This window comes from Rhinatrema bivittatum, chromosome 1, assembly GCF_901001135.1.
Source record: "Rhinatrema bivittatum chromosome 1, aRhiBiv1.1, whole genome shotgun sequence".
Lineage (NCBI taxonomy): Eukaryota > Metazoa > Chordata > Amphibia > Gymnophiona > Rhinatrematidae > Rhinatrema > Rhinatrema bivittatum.
In genome coordinates, this window is record NC_042615.1 from 307,101,520 (window position 1) to 307,121,645 (window position 20,126).

The 20,126-nt window shown below is 42.9% G+C and overlaps 1 protein-coding gene across 2 annotated transcripts in view; it reads right to left on the minus strand.

Moving 5' to 3' along the window:
* BANK1 (B cell scaffold protein with ankyrin repeats 1) overlaps positions 1-20,126 on the minus strand; it is an 894,626-nt gene that overhangs the window by 759,415 nt on the left and 115,085 nt on the right. For both annotated transcript variants that reach the window (XM_029597059.1, XM_029597058.1), the window contains exon 2: positions 18,728-19,129. In XM_029597059.1, coding sequence (XP_029452919.1) covers positions 18,728-19,129 — 402 coding nt within the window. The remainder of the gene's footprint in view (positions 1-18,727; positions 19,130-20,126) is intronic.

The following is a 20,126-nucleotide window of genomic DNA, read 5'->3' on the forward strand; positions in this document are numbered from 1 at the left end:
GTTAGTTTACTATTTTCTTTTATTGATATTTAAAGGCGCTCTATTCCCCAAAGTTGGAAATAATCGCTTATATTTTATTTTGCAGTTATATATAAGGATTCATAATATTGAGCAAATTGCTTACAAATTGTGTTGATCAAGTAATAAAATCCCATTATCTCTAGCTTGTGCTTTAAGTAAATGTGTTAACATATGACTTTTTATTCTCATTTGCATGACATTTGAGGTTGGCTTGATGCATCTCATAGTCTAATTTTTTGGAGGATATTTTGTTGTTCATGTTTAGATTTAATTAGGCATTGAAGTTTAGTCACAGAAACTGTCTATATTTTTTTTAATTTCTTGATTGAGAAGCAAAATATTTCAATTGCCTTTCTTTCCTAGCTTGCTGATGCTATTGCAATGAATATTCCTCTTATGACTATATTCCCATTGTCCTAGACAATTTGCCACAATGTGTCACCATTCACATTCTCATTAGAGTACTGCTAAATCTCTGTTTCAAGGCTTTCCTTCATTTTTGTATTATTCAAAAATATAATATGTAAATGTCATCTGTGAATTTTAGGTGAAGCTATCTGCTTATTTAAAGTTAGACAAACTTGGGAATGAACACTCAAACCAGATGGAAGAATTGTACAAAAGGTTTGGAGGGTACACAGAGTGATAGATAAGAACAGAGCTATTCTAGGAAAGGATTTGAGTATGATGAAGAAAAAAATGAATAATCCCTTTTAGTTCATTCCCAAGTTTGTATTTCCTATAATTTAAACTATGCATTTTGCTGTGAATAAAGGATCTGGTTTTTAAATTCCTGATGTCTGGTCTTCCAGATTTGTCTGAGCAAGGCCTCATTAAAGTCACCTCCCAAAACAATATTAAAACAACCTATTTTAATAAGTAGTTCTGTTATGTTAGGAATTAGACTTGCATAATCTTCATTAGAGCCACAATAAGAGATCATTTAAAAAAAGGAATCCCATTAATTACCTTATGAATAGCTATTCACTGCCTTCTGAATCATTATAAACTTTATGCAGGTAAGTGTGGATCTCTACAAATCAATATTGCAGCATCCTTTTTTCTATTCTTCTTTTTCATAAAAATTACTTTCCATCTACTTCTGTGTTAGTTTTGTGTGCCCATTTGGTACCAAGAGTTAGATTTATTCATGTATTTATTTATTTATTTATGCATATTAATTTCCATAGTAACATACAGCATTAGAAAAATGTACCACAAACATAAGTAAATAAAGCACATTGCCATCAAATACATCAATGAAAATAATAAAATACAAATATGTATAATACATTTATAAAAAAAAACAAAAAATTCCTATAGTCCACACATAATAAAAACAAAAGCTATAAAATCCAGCAATAAAATAGTTCATGAGAACGCTTCAAGAAAAAAAGATACTTTTCACTGATTTCCTAAATTTGTGATAATCATCTCTGCCTCTATTTGAAGAGCTCAGAAAATTCTAAAACTTAAATGTTACAGAGAGAAAGTTTGGTTATTTGTGCTTGTCCACAGGAGGTGGAGCACAGAAGGAGACAGAGGCAGTGTAGAGCTTCACCACTAGAAGCCAGAGGTCCCCCCAGGGAGGAGCCAGTAGGGACCTGGGCCGCTTGGGCTTAGGTGGGTCTCGCAGGGTCTCCTGGGAGAGTATAAGTCCGGCATGCCCACAGACACTAGAGGAGTGCTGTCGGGTTCAAGGCTGGAAACAGGTTGGAGGAGAGCAAACCAGAATAGAGGTGGTGAGGACAAGGCTAGGGACAGAGCCAGAATCAAGCAAGGTCAGGCGAGCAAGTTCAAAGTCCAGGAATCAGTCCGAGGAGTGGTCAACGAAGCCAAGGGTCAAGATCCATAGGTCAGGCAAGGTCGAAGAGCAGGCTGAGGTCTTGGGCAGGCAGCAGCAAGCAGGTCAGGAACAAGCTGAGGTCTTTGGCAGGCAGCAGGCAGGCAGGCAGGTCAGGAACAAGCTGAGGTCTTTACCATTAAGTCAGTCCAGGGAAAGACCAGAGAGACAAACAACGAACATTGGAACAAGCAGGGCAAGGAAGCAGGTACAAGCAGGAACGGAACTGGAACAGAAGGATCCTGGAACGAGACTAGGAACAAGCAAGCAGGAACACAAGCAAGGGCAATTTCAGGAACAAACCGACCCGATTGCCAAGGCAAGGAAGTGAGGCCAGGAACTTCCATTTAACATGAGTTCAATCAGGGTGCGCTGCAGAATTAGGCCCTGCCCTGGAACCTACATCAGGGCAGCTGGTCCACGCATGCGTGCATAGGGGCGTGGCTAGCTGCTGAGACGCCGAGGCCCGGCATGAGGCCTGGTGTGCTACCGAAGGCCCGGCGACCGCTGCCACGGGACACCGGAGCCTAGCTGGACTTGCAAGGGCCGCGAGGGAGACAGGACCAGGACTGCTGTGTGACCATGAAGGTGAGCGGTCCCGTGCGCAGAACAACCACGGGTGGGGCGCATAACAGTGCTGACCAATTTCACATCTGATACTAGGGAACACACAATAAAACCTCATTAGATGAATTAAGTTGCCTAACAGGAAAATAGAGGCAAATTCATTTCATCAGATAGGCAGGAGCCTAATTATGCAAGATCTTAAAAAACAGGAAGAAAATCTTAAATTTATTTCAGAAAGCAATTAGAAACCAATGTAAAGTGTTTAATGCTGGAAATATATAATCCCAAGGTCATAAACCCAGTAGTAGCCTAGCTACAATTTTTCTAGGTTTATCTTTGGTAATCCAACTGAAAGAAGAGCGAAAAAAAAAAAAACCAATCTGGACAAATCAGATGTCCCCAAGACTTCTGATATGTGAGGGATCATTCATAATTCAAATTCACTGTCTACCAGTACTCCTATGAATCTGTACTCCTTCATAACTAAAGTTAGGCTGCACATGTTGAAGATTTTTCAATCCACAAAACTTTTGATAAGTTTAAACTTATCTTCCATCCCTTGTGAGGTCTTTCCCAGGAATTATACATCTGGGATGTTGACTCCTCTCTGTTAGGGCCCATTTCCAGGTATACTTGTATATCATCTGCATACATCTGAAACTGGACCTTTTCCAATCTAATAAACTCTGCCAGTTAGTGAACAAACAATTCAAAAAGAACAGGAGATGTGATAGCCCCCTGTGGCACTCCACAGGAAGAGCTCCAAGAGAAAGATATATGTTCAGAATAGAACACTCACTGCAAATGGTCTGACAAAAAAAAAAAAAAGATAAACTAAAGAAAGGCAGAGTCCTCGAAACCGCAATTCTATGGTCCACGGTGTGAAAGGCTGCACTAAGATCTAAAAGTACAATCATTTAAATGAACCTTTGGCTTAAAAATGCAGTAAGTCATCAGAGATAACAGTGTAGTCTCTGTCCTGAAGTATGGATGAAAATCCAATTGGTTAATATCCAAAATTTCATTCTCATCTAAAAGTTGATGGAATTGATGCTACATTGCTCTTTCTACCAATTTTCCTGAAAAACACAAGCTTGTGAAAGAGCTTTTACGGATCAAGTGTAGGTTTTGTAAGTAACAGGCAAACAACTGCCTCCTTTAATTGTAAGGGAAAAATCCTAGAAGCATTAATAATGAAATTCAGAACCTTTAACATACCAGACCTAGTTTTCTTAATCAAGCTTGATAGACCCAAGTCCAATAAGCAAGTTCTTGAATTTCATTTCATTTCATTTTGGGGTAGATTTTAAAACCTATGGGGCGGATTTTCAGAGCCCTGCTCGCGTAAATCCGCCCAAAACCGGGCGGATTTACGCGAGCAGGGCCCTGCGCGCCGGGAAGCCTATTTTACATAGGCCTCCCGGCGCGCGCAGAGCCCCGGGACTCGCGTACGTCCCGGGGTTCTCGGAGGGGGGCGTGTTGGGGGGGCGGGGCCGGAGCGCGCGGCGTTGCGGGGGCGTGTCGGCAGCGTTTTGGGGCGGGTACGGGGCGTGGCTACGGCCCGGGGGCGTGGCCGCGCCCTCCGTACCCGCCCCCAGGTTGCGGCCCGGCGCGCAGCAGGCCCGCTGGCGCGCGGGGATTTACGTCTCCCTCTGGGAGGCGTAAATCCCCCGACAAAGGTAAGGGGGGGGGGTAGACAGGGCCGGGTGGGTGGGTTAGGTAGGGGAAGGGAGGGTAAGGTGAGGGGAGGGCAAAGGAAAGTTCCCTCCGAGGCCGCTCCGATTTCGGAGCGGCCTTGGAGGGAACGGGGGGAGGCAGCGCGGCTCGGCGCGCGCAGGCTATACAAAATCGATAGCCTTGCGCGCGCCGATCCAGGATTTTAGTGGATACGCGCGGCTCCGCGCGTATCTACTAAAATCCAGCGTACTTTTGCTTGAGTCTGATGCGCAAGCAAAAGTAGGCTGATCGCGCTTCTTTTAAAATCTACCCCTATGTGCGGGCGTCCATGTGCGTGTGCTACCCGGCACGTGCACATGGACGCCCGATTTTATAACATGCGCCTGCCTTGGAGCAGGAGCAGGTTGTACGTGCCGGCACCCTGCCAGCACACAATCTCGTGGCACCGTGGCAAATGGGCTCCTCCCTGTCCCCCAGACCGCCTCGCCCCTCCCCTTTCCTGAAGCCTTGGGACTTAGACGCGACCCCAGGCCTTTTTAAAATAGGCCGGGTGCGTGTAAATCCAGAGGATTTAAATGCGTAGGGCTTTGAAAATCTGGGCCTTATTATTTATATACTGCACATACCAAACTAACACCTAGGTTCATCAAAATGATATTAATTTTGCATGGATAATGCCCACGGTAAGAAAAATGGGCATGTGAGAGAGAGACTCTTCATAAGGGCATCACAGTAGTCAACTATTTATATCTTTATAGGAGGATCAGCTAATAAACTCGAAGTGAGATTTTGGTGATGGTTTAGGGGCCATCATGACGAACAGTACAGTACACCTCGGTGAAGATCTGAAGTCATTTTGAGTGAGGAAAGTCTCACAAAGATGAGATTTCTACAATGTTCTCTCACCCTAGCTTGATGGGTTTTATCGCAAATTGCATTACGGCTGTTTTGGGTATATCACACAGCTTAACACCAGGAAAAAAGGTGTAGTTATTTCCAGTATTAAAAGCATGCGATATTGCCCCTCATTTTCATTAAACCTGCCCCTTCAAAAATTTTGCATTTGCGCCATGTGGCAACAACTATTGCATGCGTTATGGCATTAACACATCAGTTAATGTGTTATTGCGTGTGTTGATAGGGACGGACCCAAAAAACAAAGCGGTAGCCGATCCAGTGAGCTGTGTAGCAGTGACGACAATAGGAATCGGTTGTAAGACTGCTCGTTATTTTGGATTTGATATATATTGAATACTTTTTACTTCATTGCCGGTATCACATAGCATCGCTGTGTGAATTAGAGAAAACCCGTTTGTTTTGGTGTGAAATCATCAACGCTGTAGGATTATCAATGCGATATCTTCTACTGACTATTTCAAGTCCTGGTTGAATGAAATTTGCCCCTGAGGCAGCTCTGTGCAAGGGAGCGAAACTCGGCCAGAGTCGGGCGTTTTAATAAAGGGCTTGCTTTTATCCGATTCCTATTGTCGTCATTGCGTGTGTTGATGCCATAACACTTTTTGATGAATGACCCTATAAATCAGATTTAAAAAAAAATCATCTCTATATAATATTTTATTTATTTCATATTTATCACATTATGGAAATCAAGGCAGTGAACAACCGAATAATAATTAAAAAAAAACAAAAAACCCACATACCTACTATTTCTCTCTCTCCCTATGCTTCTCACCCTCAAACCCCATTTAATCCCCATCGCCATTCTAAAATCCCAACATCTGCTGGTGACCAGAACAGATCCCCTTAAATAGCCCCTGCTGCCTCTATTTCCCTAAAATGTGGTCCATTTCACATGTAGTTTGATCATTTTTCTGAAGAAAACCCCATAAATGTAAACTCAATAAAAAATAATCATCATTTGTGAAATCAGCCCCCACCACTAAGGAAATACAGCATTAATGCCTCTTAGGATCAGTATCTCAGGGTATTCTAAGAGAGATGTACTAAGGTTTTGTCCCTATAACACAAACTATGAAAAACCCATTACTGGATTTGTCCCCAAGTGTGTTTCATATAACAGAACTACGTTCATATTCAGTGATTTTAGTAGTATTTTTAGTATTATTTTTGTACACTTCACAGGCTTGTTAATGTCATTGCTATTAAAAAAATAACTTATAAAGCTATTCATGAAAAAAATGTGCCTAAATGTTGCCATCATTAATATGATAACTATGAAGTGGCAATTTATAAATATATCACACTAATTACAATCTAATATACTTGTTGCGCTCGGTGGACGGGAGCACCAGGGGGCACTCCTACGCGCGGGACAAGATGTGCGCCCTTGCGGTGAGACTAGTCCCTCTGGGTAGAGACAAGGAATCTGGAGGGCAGAGCCGCCGCCGGCCCTGCACTCCCTGGAAAGTCCACCAATGCTATGGTGGTCTCTGAACGGTCCTCCAACCATTCCCAGCCCTTTCAGACCAGCAGCAGAGGCAGCAGGCCGGACAGAGGTTAGGTTAGCTGAAGGCCTTGGAACAGATGAGATGGGGGTCTTGGAACTTGGAATAGACGAAATGAGCGAGCACAGTCCCTCAGGCGCCCTACACAGCCCGTAGGCTGGTCAAGGACCACACTGTCTTCCATGCGCCCTACACAGCAGGTAGCCTGGTCACAAACCACGAGGGGAGTGGGCGAGCTCAGGACAAGACACAAGGAAAGGATTGAGCAACCCCTGGATCCTCTGAGGTCGGGACCAGGGAACTTGAGGACCGGAAACTCAACAATAAAAACAGGAACCTCCAGAGGCATGGGTTATTCGGAACCTGGATCATCAGGACAGGAACATCAGGACTGGAACATCAGGGAGTCCTAGGAACGGAGACGAACAACATCAAGGAGTCTCAGGAATGAAGACAAGGTAGCCAGGCAGGAACAAGACAAAGAAGTCTTAGGGAGGACTGGACCCTTGCCAAGGCAATGAGTGAATAAACGAAGAGTCCTTAAGGAGGCCAGATAGGGAGGCTCCCAGGTGATGTCATCAGGTGGGGCCAGGGGGACCTCCACCTATGCTATACCTTCAAATCCAGAAGGAAGTTGTGGGTCCCCTTCTATGAGGAAAGGGGCAGGACCCTGGACAGTGGCCATGCTGCCGCTATGCAGAGGAGAGCAGGAAGAGATGGAGCAGGCCTCAACCAGGCCCGACGAGAGTAAGGCAGCATCCAAGCCACAGAGACAGGCTGAGGAATGGCAACCCTGCCACAGGAAGGACCGGGGAGGAGGGCACCTCCCCCGGGAGGGGACAAGCATGTCGGCGGCCTCCTGCCACAGTAGAGAGTCCCGGCATGGCTCCTGCCATGCCGGCAAGATGGCGGCCGGTCGCGGGAACATCCAGTGTCGGCAGCTTCAGGCGAGGCCCCAGCTTCAGCTGTGGCCTCCGGGCCAAGGTAAGAGCCTGCTCGCAGCCCCGCCGCGAGCAGGATCGCAACAATACTTTAGTGACATATAAGATTATTCGAAAGAATTTCTTTTAAATATTCCAAAAATCTTTATTCAAATACAAAACATTAATATATTGACAAAAAATGTTCCTTTTATAAAGAACACACATAAATGATTCAGGAACAATATTTTTAACATTCAATACATATAAAACCACCATCCATACATATTAAAATTTTTTAAACATTCTTTCAATCAATATTCTATTAAATATTATTTGATATGCTTCTCTTCTAATCCTCCCTCATAATACTCCCAACATGTTTCACTCAAAAAGCTTCTTTTGAAATCAGGAGTTGAGAAGGAACACACATGTTACTATTACTGATGACGAAGAAATGTGAAAACGTTTGATATAAACATTCAGGAACATCAATATTGTGGAATTATGCTCCCCTGAAGAAGCTTTTTGAGCGAAACATGTTGGGAGTATTATGAGGAAGGATTATAAGAGAAGCATCTCAAATAATATTTAAGAGAATATTTATTGAAAGAATATTTAAAAAATTTGAATATGTATGCATAGTGTATGAATGGTAGTTTTATTTGTATTGTATGTTAAAAATATTGTTCCTGAATCATTTATGTGTTTTCTTGATAAAAGGGAAAGTTTTTGTCAATATATTAATGTTTTGTATTTGAATAAAGATTTTTGGAATATTTAAAAGAAATTATTTCGAATAATCTTATATTTTATTAAAGTATATTACATCATTAATTTGATAGCATTAATCTTAACCATGTGAACATTCTCCCTGTTAAACAGATTTCCAACTAATTTAACAGATCAACTGGACAAAGACCTACTGACACTGCTAGGCGTTATATGTAATGTATACTGTCTTTTTTTTATTATTATTATTGTTTTGTGTTTATATAATTAAAAAACAATTTCAAGAACAACTTGAAATTAGAAAACAAAATATGCAAAATATTTAGAAAAACTAAACACTAGCGGGCGGATTTTCAAAGCCTTGCTCACGTAAATCCGCCCGGATTTACGCGAGCAGGGCCCTCGCGCGCCGGCGTACCTATTTTGCATAGGCCGCCAGTGCGCGCACAGCCCCGGGACGCGCGTAAGTCCCGGGGTTTTTAGAAGGGGGTGTGTCGGGGCGGGGCCGAACAATGCGGCGTTTTGGGGGCGGGACGCGGCATTTTGGGGGCGGGCCCGAAGCGCGTGGTTTTGGCCCGGGGCGTTCCGGGGGCGTGGCCGTGCCCTCCGGAACAGCCCCCGGGTCGGGTCTCGGTGAGCCAGCAGCCCGCTGGAGCGCATGGATTTACGTCTCCCTCCGTGCTTTTTTAAAAAATCTACCCCATTAATTGGGAGGGTAAAACAATCCCCATAAAAAGAACCTCACAATGTTATTATGTATCTTTCTATTTAACCCTCAATAAAATGTGTGACTTCATAAAGAGTCCTCCTCTCGTGCCCCACCCCGAAGAAACTCTGCTATCAATACAACTCCTTAGCTGTGCAGGTTCATAAGAAATACATCTATCCCCACCATATTTTATTATACACTTACAAGAATTTCACAGAAAAGATTCTGTACCAAAAGTAAATAGTCCCTTGCACATTGCCAGTTTTTATGTTATAACAATGGAATTTTAGAGGCCCATATTCAAAAGATTTGTCCAACTAGTTTTGGGAGTTAGCCAGACGAATCTGCAGTATTTAAACTCTCTCTCTACTGAGTGGGAAAATGTCCGGGCAAGCTATCACCTGCACAATATTTGCCTGTTTAGGAAAAGGCAGAGTTGGAGGCATTCCCAGGGAGTAGGATAGTGTTGAATACCAGTGCTGTCTGGCTAAAGCACTATGCCACCAGCCACCAGGTAAACCCCAGAATCCTCCTTAACCTACCACCTCACATTATCTCCCCCTTCTCCATTTCCCCCCCCTACAGCTTCTCATGCACAATGACTGTAATCAATGTTTCGCAGTTTTTATTTGTTACTTTATGTAATGCCTTCCAATGCTGGTATATAATGCCCTCATCACTTCTAGCGACTGTACTTAATGTCCAAACCTATCGCTTAATCCTTGCACGGAATGTTCACTCAGTTACAAATGTAATTACTCTCGCTTTTCCTGTTGTACATACTGCCATTTGATGAATGTACATAACGTTACTTTTGCATTTAATGATTGTACATAATATACAATATTAATTCTAAATCTACCCCTACCTTATTTCCCCCTCCCTCCTCTCCCCACTCCCTCTCCCCAGTTTTATCATCAGTTTCACTGTAAAGCCATGTTGACTATGTTACTGTTTTATGGAAACCGATGTGATGTTTCTAACTAACGTCGGTATATAAAAATCATTTATGGTAACACATAAACACATATATGGCAACAAAATTGTCTATTTCATCTTGTTTCGGGAGTTCCACGAAATGAAAAAAAATATATGAAATTTCAGAAAAATTAATATTTCATGTTAGTGCACACTAACTATAGTTTTCCTATTTATGCACTTATTATGCACTAAAGGGACTAGTGTGCACAAATTGGATGTTTGTGGTCGCTAAGTCCCATTAGTGCGCACTAACTAGTTTTCCTAATTTCTATATACATGTGTGTATATATGTGTTTTTAGATGAATTTTAAAAGTCCGATGCATTCCGAAATTAGGGGATGCACGAATATGCTGGACCAACTCACACCAAGCAGATTTTAAAAGATGCACGGATAAGCGTGTACTTGCCGCCTCATGCACAAATGAAGAGTTCAAAAGAAGGGGCGGGGCATGAACATGGTCTGGGCGGGGAATGGGCATTCCTGGACTTAAACTTTAAATTAGCTTGTAAATACTTATGCACACTGGTGTGCATCAGGCTCTGCTGCCATGTAACTTTACTTCTGCTATGGATGACGTGTAATTTATAAAATTAAAAAATCTAGACAGATCAGCAGGGTTTTAAGTGAGTCGGGTCTAACAGAGGGGGAAGGAAGGGCATTAAACTAGGTGGGCTTAGAAGTCCTATTCCTTAACTGGGTGAATTGGGAACACTGGGAAAACTGGCAAAGGCATCAACATGCGTGTCTTTTAAAATCCCCCCACAAAGAGGCTCAAGATGGCTGTCTAAGAGGTGGTGTTTGTGACGCTCCTCAACTATTCCGCATTCTTATTGCAATATGCCTCATACTAAACAGAAGGCAAAGATCAGAGAGATCATCCCAATAACTCCCCAGCCTGACCGACTCCAACCTAAAATTGAAAGCTGGTGTCCCTGGTGATTCGAGCCATGGAGTGTGCGGCTCCTTCTCCGGACTTTAGTATCACTCTAAGCCCCGGTGCTCCGAATACTCCTCCTCTCCCTCTCTGGATATTATCTGCAGGCGACTCTTCACTGCTGAGTGGGTTGTTATTGAACCTTGGATTGGCGGTTTCTGGGGAAGGCCCTCCTGCTGCCGTCAAGAAGAATCCGGTTGAAATGCTGGGAGATCCTTCAGTGCTAGGAGGTCTTTCAGTGTTACCAGGATGGTCTCAAGCTCCTGCGGGTGGAGACGACCCAGCAGTTAGACCCCGGATGATAACCTTGATGCCAAAGCAGAATGGAGAAGATTTTCGAGAGCTTCTTGCTTCACAGAACAGCCAAGGTTTGGAGCATATAATTCACCTTTCTTTGCCGAAATCTCCAGTGATTACTTTAGACTCAGTTTGGGCTACATTGATGGTTTCAGAGAAATCCATTTCTTCGCTTGTGGATGTTACTTCCACTTTTTCCTGTTGCATTTATTCCATTGAAACTTTACTGGGATCTCATTCTGAGAAAATTCAAGATTTGGGAAAACAACTTACTTCTTTGCAACAGGTTCAAGGGACTTTGATTCAATCTGAAATGTCCCAATTAAGGAAGTTGGAAAATATTGAAAACTCTCTTAGATATCTAAATCTAAGATTTTTGAATTTTTCACAATCAGATTTAATTCCCCCTATTGATTTATTTAAGAAATACACATCTGAGGGTCTCAAGATACCTGAGGAAGCTGCACTCACTATAGCTAAGGCCTATATCATAAAGCATTCAGGCATTAGCCTTGATGGCCAAGCCCAAGATCTGGATCCAAATTTGAACTTAACTGAGTTTTTGGAACCATCTACAGTTTTTCCTATTTCTAAATGTGGGACATTTTTTTCTTTTGTTTTTCCCCAAGATAGTGATCTTGTGCTTAGAATGTTTTTTGGTCATAGATTATCTAATATTTATGTTCAGCAAATTTGGATTTACCCAGATATTACCCGTGCAACTCAAAAGCATCCTAAACAATTTCTTGCTACGAGCTCTGAGGCTTTGGCATTGGGTGTGAAGTTTACACTTCAATACACTTATAAATGTGTACTTTTCCATTAAGGCTCTAGATTTGTCTATTTTGATCCTGCTCATTAGAGATCTTACCTTGATGCTCAGGCTAGTTCTGCCTAGTTTTGTATGATCTTGTCAGACTGTAAATTAGAACGCTTTCTCTCTTATTTTCCTTTACTATTTCAGTGCTTATTATTTTGCACTTCATTTATATCAAACTTTTCATCTTGATTCTCTCTATTTCCTATAGATGAGTGAGTTGTTTGGTTGATTTATACATTACTTTTGTTGTATGGTTAATATAATTTATATTTATTTATTATTAATTTATATTTCATATTCCACATTGCGGCACTTCAAAGCAGATTATATTTATTTATTTATTTATTTATTTTATAGGTTTATATACCGGAGGTTCCTGTATAATACATATCACAAGTATTGTAGGTATTTCCCTATCTCCAGAGGGCTTGCAGTCTAATAGGGTCATTTATCAAAATGCGTTAGGGCTCTAACACGTGCGATAATGCCCTAATAACCATGTTAACACCATAATGCACGCAATAAATACTGCATTGCGAAATGTGTATGCAGATTTTAAATTAGTATTCTAGTGAGAGGAGTTTGGGCAGAGTAAATGGAAATCGGGGTCAGTTAACATGTGTGCAATAAAGTAGCACATGCTATCGCCCTGTAAAGTCGGGTATGAGCCGCGCAAGTGGGGAAATTTTATAACAGGCATGCATCCACGTCATGACCAGTTTCACCAGTTCACCACCCGTTCTCCCAGTCTAGAGCTAGGTCCTCAAAACCCCTCTGATTCTTTACCCTGCACTCCCCTCAGTTAGCCCAGACCCCTTAAACTGCTCAGGGATGCCTGTTTAGTTTAGTACTTCTGGTTGTGAGCCCAGGTGCTTAAGTACTTGTGCACACTTATTTTGGCTCCACCCTATCACAGAACACCCATGCCCTTCCCACACCATGCCCCTTTCTTTCTCTGATGTGAGATGTGTGTGCATCGGCAGATGCGTACACATCCCCCCCCACACACACCTTATAAAATCAGGTGGACACGCGCGTGTCATACATGTACGCACATCTTCTGATTTTGGCACGTGCCCAGCTTTTAAAATTCACCTCAAAATATCTAGTTGACTTGCTGGTTACATACAAATTAACAACTTTCCACTACTAGTAAAGTCTAACTTAAGTTTTCCATGGATAAGCCACTTTAAAAGAGTCAGGGCTGCTTTTCCTGGTTGTAAGTGATGCTCCCTATTTGAAAAAAGCTGAGGACTAACATCACACCTGTATTGCCCTAGACAACATTCACACATCTCACTTATACTGATCAAAGCAGTCTTTTTCCAGATCTTTACACCTGTACTCTCTCACACAGTCATAGTTGCATGCCACTCACATTCTACATGCAAGCAAACCCTTTGATGTTATAAACCAGGGGTGTCAAACTCATTTCAATGTCCAGCTGGATTGGAAAAAATGTACTTGATGTGGGCCAACCCAGGAGCCACAGAAGCAGTAAAAGGAAGCAATAGATTCATCCCCTTGGCGCCCGATTTACTTTTTGCTCATTCTGTCTCTATGGGAATAAATGTTTAATAAATCTGGCTCTTAGAAGCTATTTCATCCTCTGCTGCATGCTATTGGTACCTCAGAATAACTGTAGGTATAATTCTCAAACTATGTTATAAGGAATTTGTATTTCTTATGAGCTGAAATGAAAAAAAAATGGTAGAACAGCAAAGCATCAATAGATTTCACTTGCTACATTACTTCAGCACTAACAAGTGAATTTTCAAAAGGAGTTACATGGGTAAATATAACTATTATTATAGCAATTTTCAAAGGTCACTTACTCGTGTAAAGTGCACCTACGTGGGTAAATGCTATAGACAATTTAATGGCAAATACTGTATCAATTTTTAAAAGCCCACTTACATGGATGAAGTCCATTACACATGTGAAACCCAGTTTTAAGCACGTAAATGGTTTTGAAAATCAGGCACTAAATATTTACATGCCACATGGGCAGCAGAACACCTTTTTGGTTGGGGGTGGGGGGCAACCCAACCAGCCTCTGCCACCTGCCCCACTAAACTCCCTACTTGCTCATACCATGTGGGGCAAAAGGTTTGTAGGGCCATGGCCCCAGTGGCCCATCCCTTTCTGCTGCCTATGACATGACAGAAAAGATCATATGACTACAGCTAGCCTTGTATAAAATCTTCAGTAAGCAAAACGTATTTGCACAGTAGGTCAATAACTGACATTTTCTTGTCTTCATACATTCCTAAAACAAGTGTTAACATGATCTTCAACACTCTAGCCTCTATGAGGAGTGTTTGAGAGGAACCGATACTCTGATTACTATACATACATATTAGAGATGTGAATCGTGTGATCGATCGTCTTAACGATCGATTTCGGCTGGGGGGCGGAGGGAATCGGATCGTCGCAGTTTTGTTTTTTTAAATATCGTGTAAATCGTAAATCGGGGGAGGGCGGGAAAACCAGCACACTAAAACAACCCTAAAACCCACCCCGACCCTTTAAAATAAATCCCCCACCCTCCCGAACCCCCCCAAAATGTCTTAAATTACCTGGGGTCCAGTGGGGGGTCCCGGTGTGATGTTCCACTCTCAGGCCACGGGTGCATTGATAGAAATGGCGCCGGCGCTACCTTTGCCCTGTCATATGACAGGGCAAAGGTAGCGCCGGCGCCATTTTGGTTCCTGTCCCCCGATGTCACGAGCGTAGGAGATCGCTCCCGGACCCCCGCTGGACCCCCAGGGACTTTTGGCCAGCTTGGGGGGGCCTCCTGACCCCCACAAGACTTGCCAAAAGTCCAGCGGGGGTCCGGGAACGACCTCCTGCACTCGAATCGTGTTGCCGTATTGCAAAATGGCCACATGGACGGCGCCATTTTGCAAAATGGCGCCGGCCGTACGGCAACACGATTCGAGTGCAGGAGGTCATTCCCGGACCCCCGCTGGACTTTTGGCAAGTCTTGTGGGGGTCAGGAGGCCCCCCCAAGCTGGCCAAAAGTCCCTGGGGGTCCGGGAGTGATCTCCTACGCTCGTGACGTCGGGGGACAGGAACCAAAATGGTGCTGGCACTACCTTTGCCCTGTCATATGACAGGGCAAAGGTAGCGCCGGCGCCATTTCTATCAACGCACCCGTGGCCCGAGAGTGGAAGATCACACCGGGACCCCCCCACTGGACCCCAGGTAATTTAAGACATTTTGGGGGGGTTCGGGAGGGTGGGGGATTTATTTTAAAGGGTTGGGGTGGGTTTTAGGGTTGTTTTAGTGTGCCGGTTTTCCCGCCCTCCCCCTTCCCCTCCCCCCGATTTACTATTTTTGACGATAAATCGGGGGAATTCCTATTAAATATAGTCTCTAACGATTGTTGACGATTTAAAATATATCGGACGATATTTTAAATCGTCAAAAAACGATTCACATCCCTAATACATATGTATTATTCAGTCTTTAAAACTCCCTTAGCAAGTCATGCTAAAAAAGAGAGAAAACAACTTTTATGTCTTACAACTCTGGCTGCTGTGCAGCCTCCTCACCACCAGAGGCCCTCCATGAGCATGCTCCCCTGGCTGGCCTAGCCTTCCTTGCCTACCTGCCCCATATCCAGAACTATCTATTTAGCCCCATCTATCCCATTCCTCGGTGCTTTGGCATCGAGTTCCTTTGGGCTCCCTGCTTTAACCATCTGTTCCTTGCCTTGCGTGCCTTCGGGCATCCCGCTTTCCTGCCTTGCCGTGCTCTGTGGCCTATGGGCCTCCTGGTTCTTTCCTGCCTTGCTCTGTGGCCTATGGGCCTTTGCTGATCTTGCTCTGTAGGCATTCTAGTCTTGCCTGCCTTTTTGTCCCTTCTCTCCCTGAATCCCTTTGTAGCTGTACTATTACTCTTCTGCTTCCCCCTGCTTCCCTTGGACTTCCTTGCCTTGCTACCTTCGGGCATTTTGTGGTTTCATGTTCAGTGTAGTCCTTATCCTGGTTTGTCTAGTCCTGTTATTGTCTGTCTTCCTTGCTCTGGTTCCCCTCCTCCAGCTCACGCTTACCTGCACACTCTTCTGATTTCACCCATACCTGCACTCAGTTCCAGTGTAACAGTTCATGCTTACCTGCATTCACATCCACGCATATCTACATGTTGTTCCAGTGTTTCCTGAAGTTTACCCTTACCACCACGCTCTCAGCTCCAGAGACTTCTCTCAGCCGGCACCCAGTTCCAGGGATTCTTATCATCCTGCATCCGGATACTCTACCCAGCCTCACTAGATCACCTGCTATTGCTCCCATCCTCCTGTCCTGTGTAACTCCTGCAGGTGGTATTCACCACACCAGGCTGCAGCCCAAAACCATAACATTATGATTTCCTGCCTTTGACAGTAACTTTGAATCAGCCATGCGGGTGCAAATGAATGCATGTATGCTGGCTCATGCCAAAAAAACACAGCCATATTATAACATATGCACATATATGCACATATGGCATAAAATAGGCTATATGCATGTACATGTGCACGCAATTTTATATAAATGTGCACGCTTGCAAATGCCACCTCCACTGTCTAAGTGGGGGATTTCAGTAAGCACGCATGCCAACGCAATTACCAATTAAAGCAGTTCATTCCCAGTTCTCCCAGTTAAGGGATGGACTTCCTAACCTCCCCTGTTAATTAGCCTCCCTTTTACCCTGTTAGCCCCGACCCTTAAAATCCGGCTCATCTCTTTAGTTTTTTTTGTTTTTTGACTTACACACCAGCCTCAGCAGAAGTAAAATTATGCAGTAGGGGACCCCGGCATGTGCTTGTGTATGTATAAGAATTTACATGCTGGATGAGAAATCCTGGAACACCCGTGCCTCACCCAGAGCATGCCTACACCCCATCTCTTTTTTTTGGACAATAATTTCTGCACGTGTGCCAGGAGATATGTGCATTCACGCATGCTTTTAAAAATCCACATAGCGTGCCCGGACTTGGCACGTATCACCCTGCTTTGGCGTGCACCGGGCTTTTAAAACTCACCCACTTCCGAAGACATCCAAAAAGTCTTAAACATCTACAATGCCTTAACTGATTCTGCTGGAAGCTAAATAACTGCCTAATTGCTCTGAGAGAGGAGACAATTTCTCAGGACACATATTTACTAAGCTTTTTCACTATAAACATAATTAAGGAGAAAAGCTTTAGTAAATCAGGTGGAATGTTTGCTGTCTTAAGATTTGAGAATTACCCTGACTAATCTCGGGGGTACTTTAATTTATAAAGTATACCAACTGTGTAAAGTTTCAGTTTTAAATGTAATCTGGTGGTGAAATTTCAAACTTGCGAGAACATGTCAAGAAGCATTTAGTTGGATACATACGACAACCACCCAATTTGTATCTTTTGGAAACTCTGATAAATATTGTGCTTAATTGCTAAAATAAAACAAACGCTTCACTAATTCTAGACAAATAACCACATTCCTTGTACTAGGAAAAAATAACTCTGAGACTTAATTTCTCAGAGAAACGTAGATGTACCCACATACCCCAGATAAAGAGACATTATAAAACACCACATCAGTCTGTGGCAGAGAATGAAGCCAAGCAGCTGACAGACCACTTCCTTGCCACACCGATAGCGTGCCTTTACTTCCTTTTCTCACACATTGATCAACTCTCTTTAAAACTGAAGGGCTAATGATAAAGTACTAAGCATTTTAAAATCAGTCATTAATGCAGGTTGACGTGAAATTTAACATATGCATTAGCAGGATCATTAATGAACAACGTACTTGAATGCAAGATACATCATGCATTCAAAGCAGGCATTTGCGTTAACTAGCATGTTTGTGTTAATGCTGCTTACACTTCTGGGACTTGTAAGGGGAGTTATTTTTTGTATTAACGGCACAAACATGTTGCTTAATACAAATTACACTGTGGTCATTTTAAATGAGCCAGTTAGCATATTTTGTTGCTAATTAGATCATTTTAATCTTTTTTGCATTAATCCATGTTATGCTAACACTAAAGTGTATTAACTTTCACAAGCATGAACAAGCATTAGTACATTCGCCCTTAAACTTGTTAAAGATAAGAAGAAGTGTATCTTCTTCTTATCTTGTATTATCTTGTATTATCTTCTTATCAAAAAAAACAAAACAAAACTGATACTTCACGCATATCCAGCATAGCTCCCTGCTTCAACGGCAGGGGAGAAGAAAAAACAACCAATAAGGGCTGTATAACATAGTCTGGGTAAAACAAATAAGCATGGGTGTAGCTTGCTTATTGCGGCAGTTACTACCCCTACTGCCCCTAACTAATCAAGCTTGATATTTCACTTGGATGCAGCTCCATCACTGCTCTCTACATTAATGGTGGGGGTGGAAGGGAAATAGAACCAAGAGCTAAGAGAAACAGATAAGTACGAGAGAAAAAATGTGTGAAGCTTGCTGGGCAGACTGGATTGGCCGTTTGGTCTTCTTCTGCCGTCATTTCTATGTTTCTATGTTTCTATATTTAATATGAATTGTAATAATGTTTAACTTCTGAAATCCTTCCTACATGACTTGGAGTTGTAACTGTCAACCATTTAAAAGATCTGCTTCTATGTAATAAGTGGATTTTATTCCAGTATTCTGGTGAAAAAAAATATTAATAATTGCCCATCCCCCCACAAAAGAATAAACTGGTAAACTAGTCCCATTCAAAATGAATTCCAAAATTCTGAGGGTGTATGTTGGCCTGACTATAATCAATATTTTCTAACATTGCTGGAACAAAAAAGAATAGTGATAAAATTACCCTGCTGCATAGCATCAATGACAGCTGTAAAGTATTCTTGGGGATCTTGGTCAGTGGAAATCTCCCGGCTGCCTCTGTCCAGAGGAACCAAATCATATAGTTCATCTGAATTCTCCAGCCCGCAAAGCAGGATTACCACAGTGTCCGGTGGGTGAAGCAGCCTGACCAGAAACTTCCTTTTTTCTCGATTGAGGTTCTCCAGTAGTCCCTTCGATAGTATTAGAAGCTTACATTGGTAGCTAGATAGGCTCATGGATTCCAAATGCTGGCGGGACGAAAGATCAAGGTTGTAGAGTAAGATTCCTCCCTCTTCTACAATCTGTTCAAAAACAGCTTTCAGGTATGAGGCCCATTCCTCTGCTTCTTTTTCATAGATCACCAGTAGGTCCGTCAGATTTTCATCTAAATAAATGGACAAATAAATAGATTAACATTGATTTTCTTGCCACTAAAAGCTTGGGTTATGCCACACAGTACTGACACATTACTGGGGGTCCCTGTTCAAAAGATGTACATGGTTAAAAAAGGCTTTTAGCCACATAAATCTAACCAGTTGAAAGTGCACCCATTCCCTCTGACCAGACAAAATCCTGTCTGTGCAAAATCCCTTTCTGCACAGATTTAGCTGGACAAAACAGGGGCCATGTCAGGACATGCCTGGGGCAGGATTTTTAATGTGTAGGCGGTGAGATATTGTGCATGAAACTGGCTACATTTGTCTCCCTATGTGCAGCTGTACATAGGGAGACAAATGTAAAAAGTACCTTAAATCTATAGGGTAAATTTTCAAACAGCTGCTGACCAGCAAAGTTAACTGGTACATGTCTTAATTTTCAGCTGTAGATAATTGGATAACGCTGTGGCTGAGTATCCCATTACATCTTACCATATAAAACTCATGGAATGAGAATTAAAGCAGCTAGTTTTGCAGCTGCATTTAGGGGAACAAGGATAGCTTGATAAATAGGGATGTGAATCGTGTCCTCGATCGTCTTAACGATCGATTTCGGCTGGGAGGGGGAGGGAATCGTATTGTTGCCGTTTGGGGGGGTAAAATATCGTGAAAAATCGTGAAAAATCGTGAAAAATCTAAAAATCTAAAAATCGCAAAACCGGCACATTAAAACCCCCTAAAACCCACCCCCGACCCTTTAAATTAAATCCCCCACCCTCCCGAACCCCCCCCCCAAATGACTTAAATAACCTGCGGGTCCAGCGGCGGTCCGGAACGGCAGCGGTCCGGAACGGGCTCCTGCTACTGAATCTTGTTGTCTTCAGCCGGCGCCATTTTCCAAAATGGCGCCGAAAAATGGCGGCGGCCATAGACGAACACGATTGGACGGCAGGAGGTCCTTCTGGACCCCCGCTGGACTTTTGGCAAGTCTTGTGGGGGTCAGGA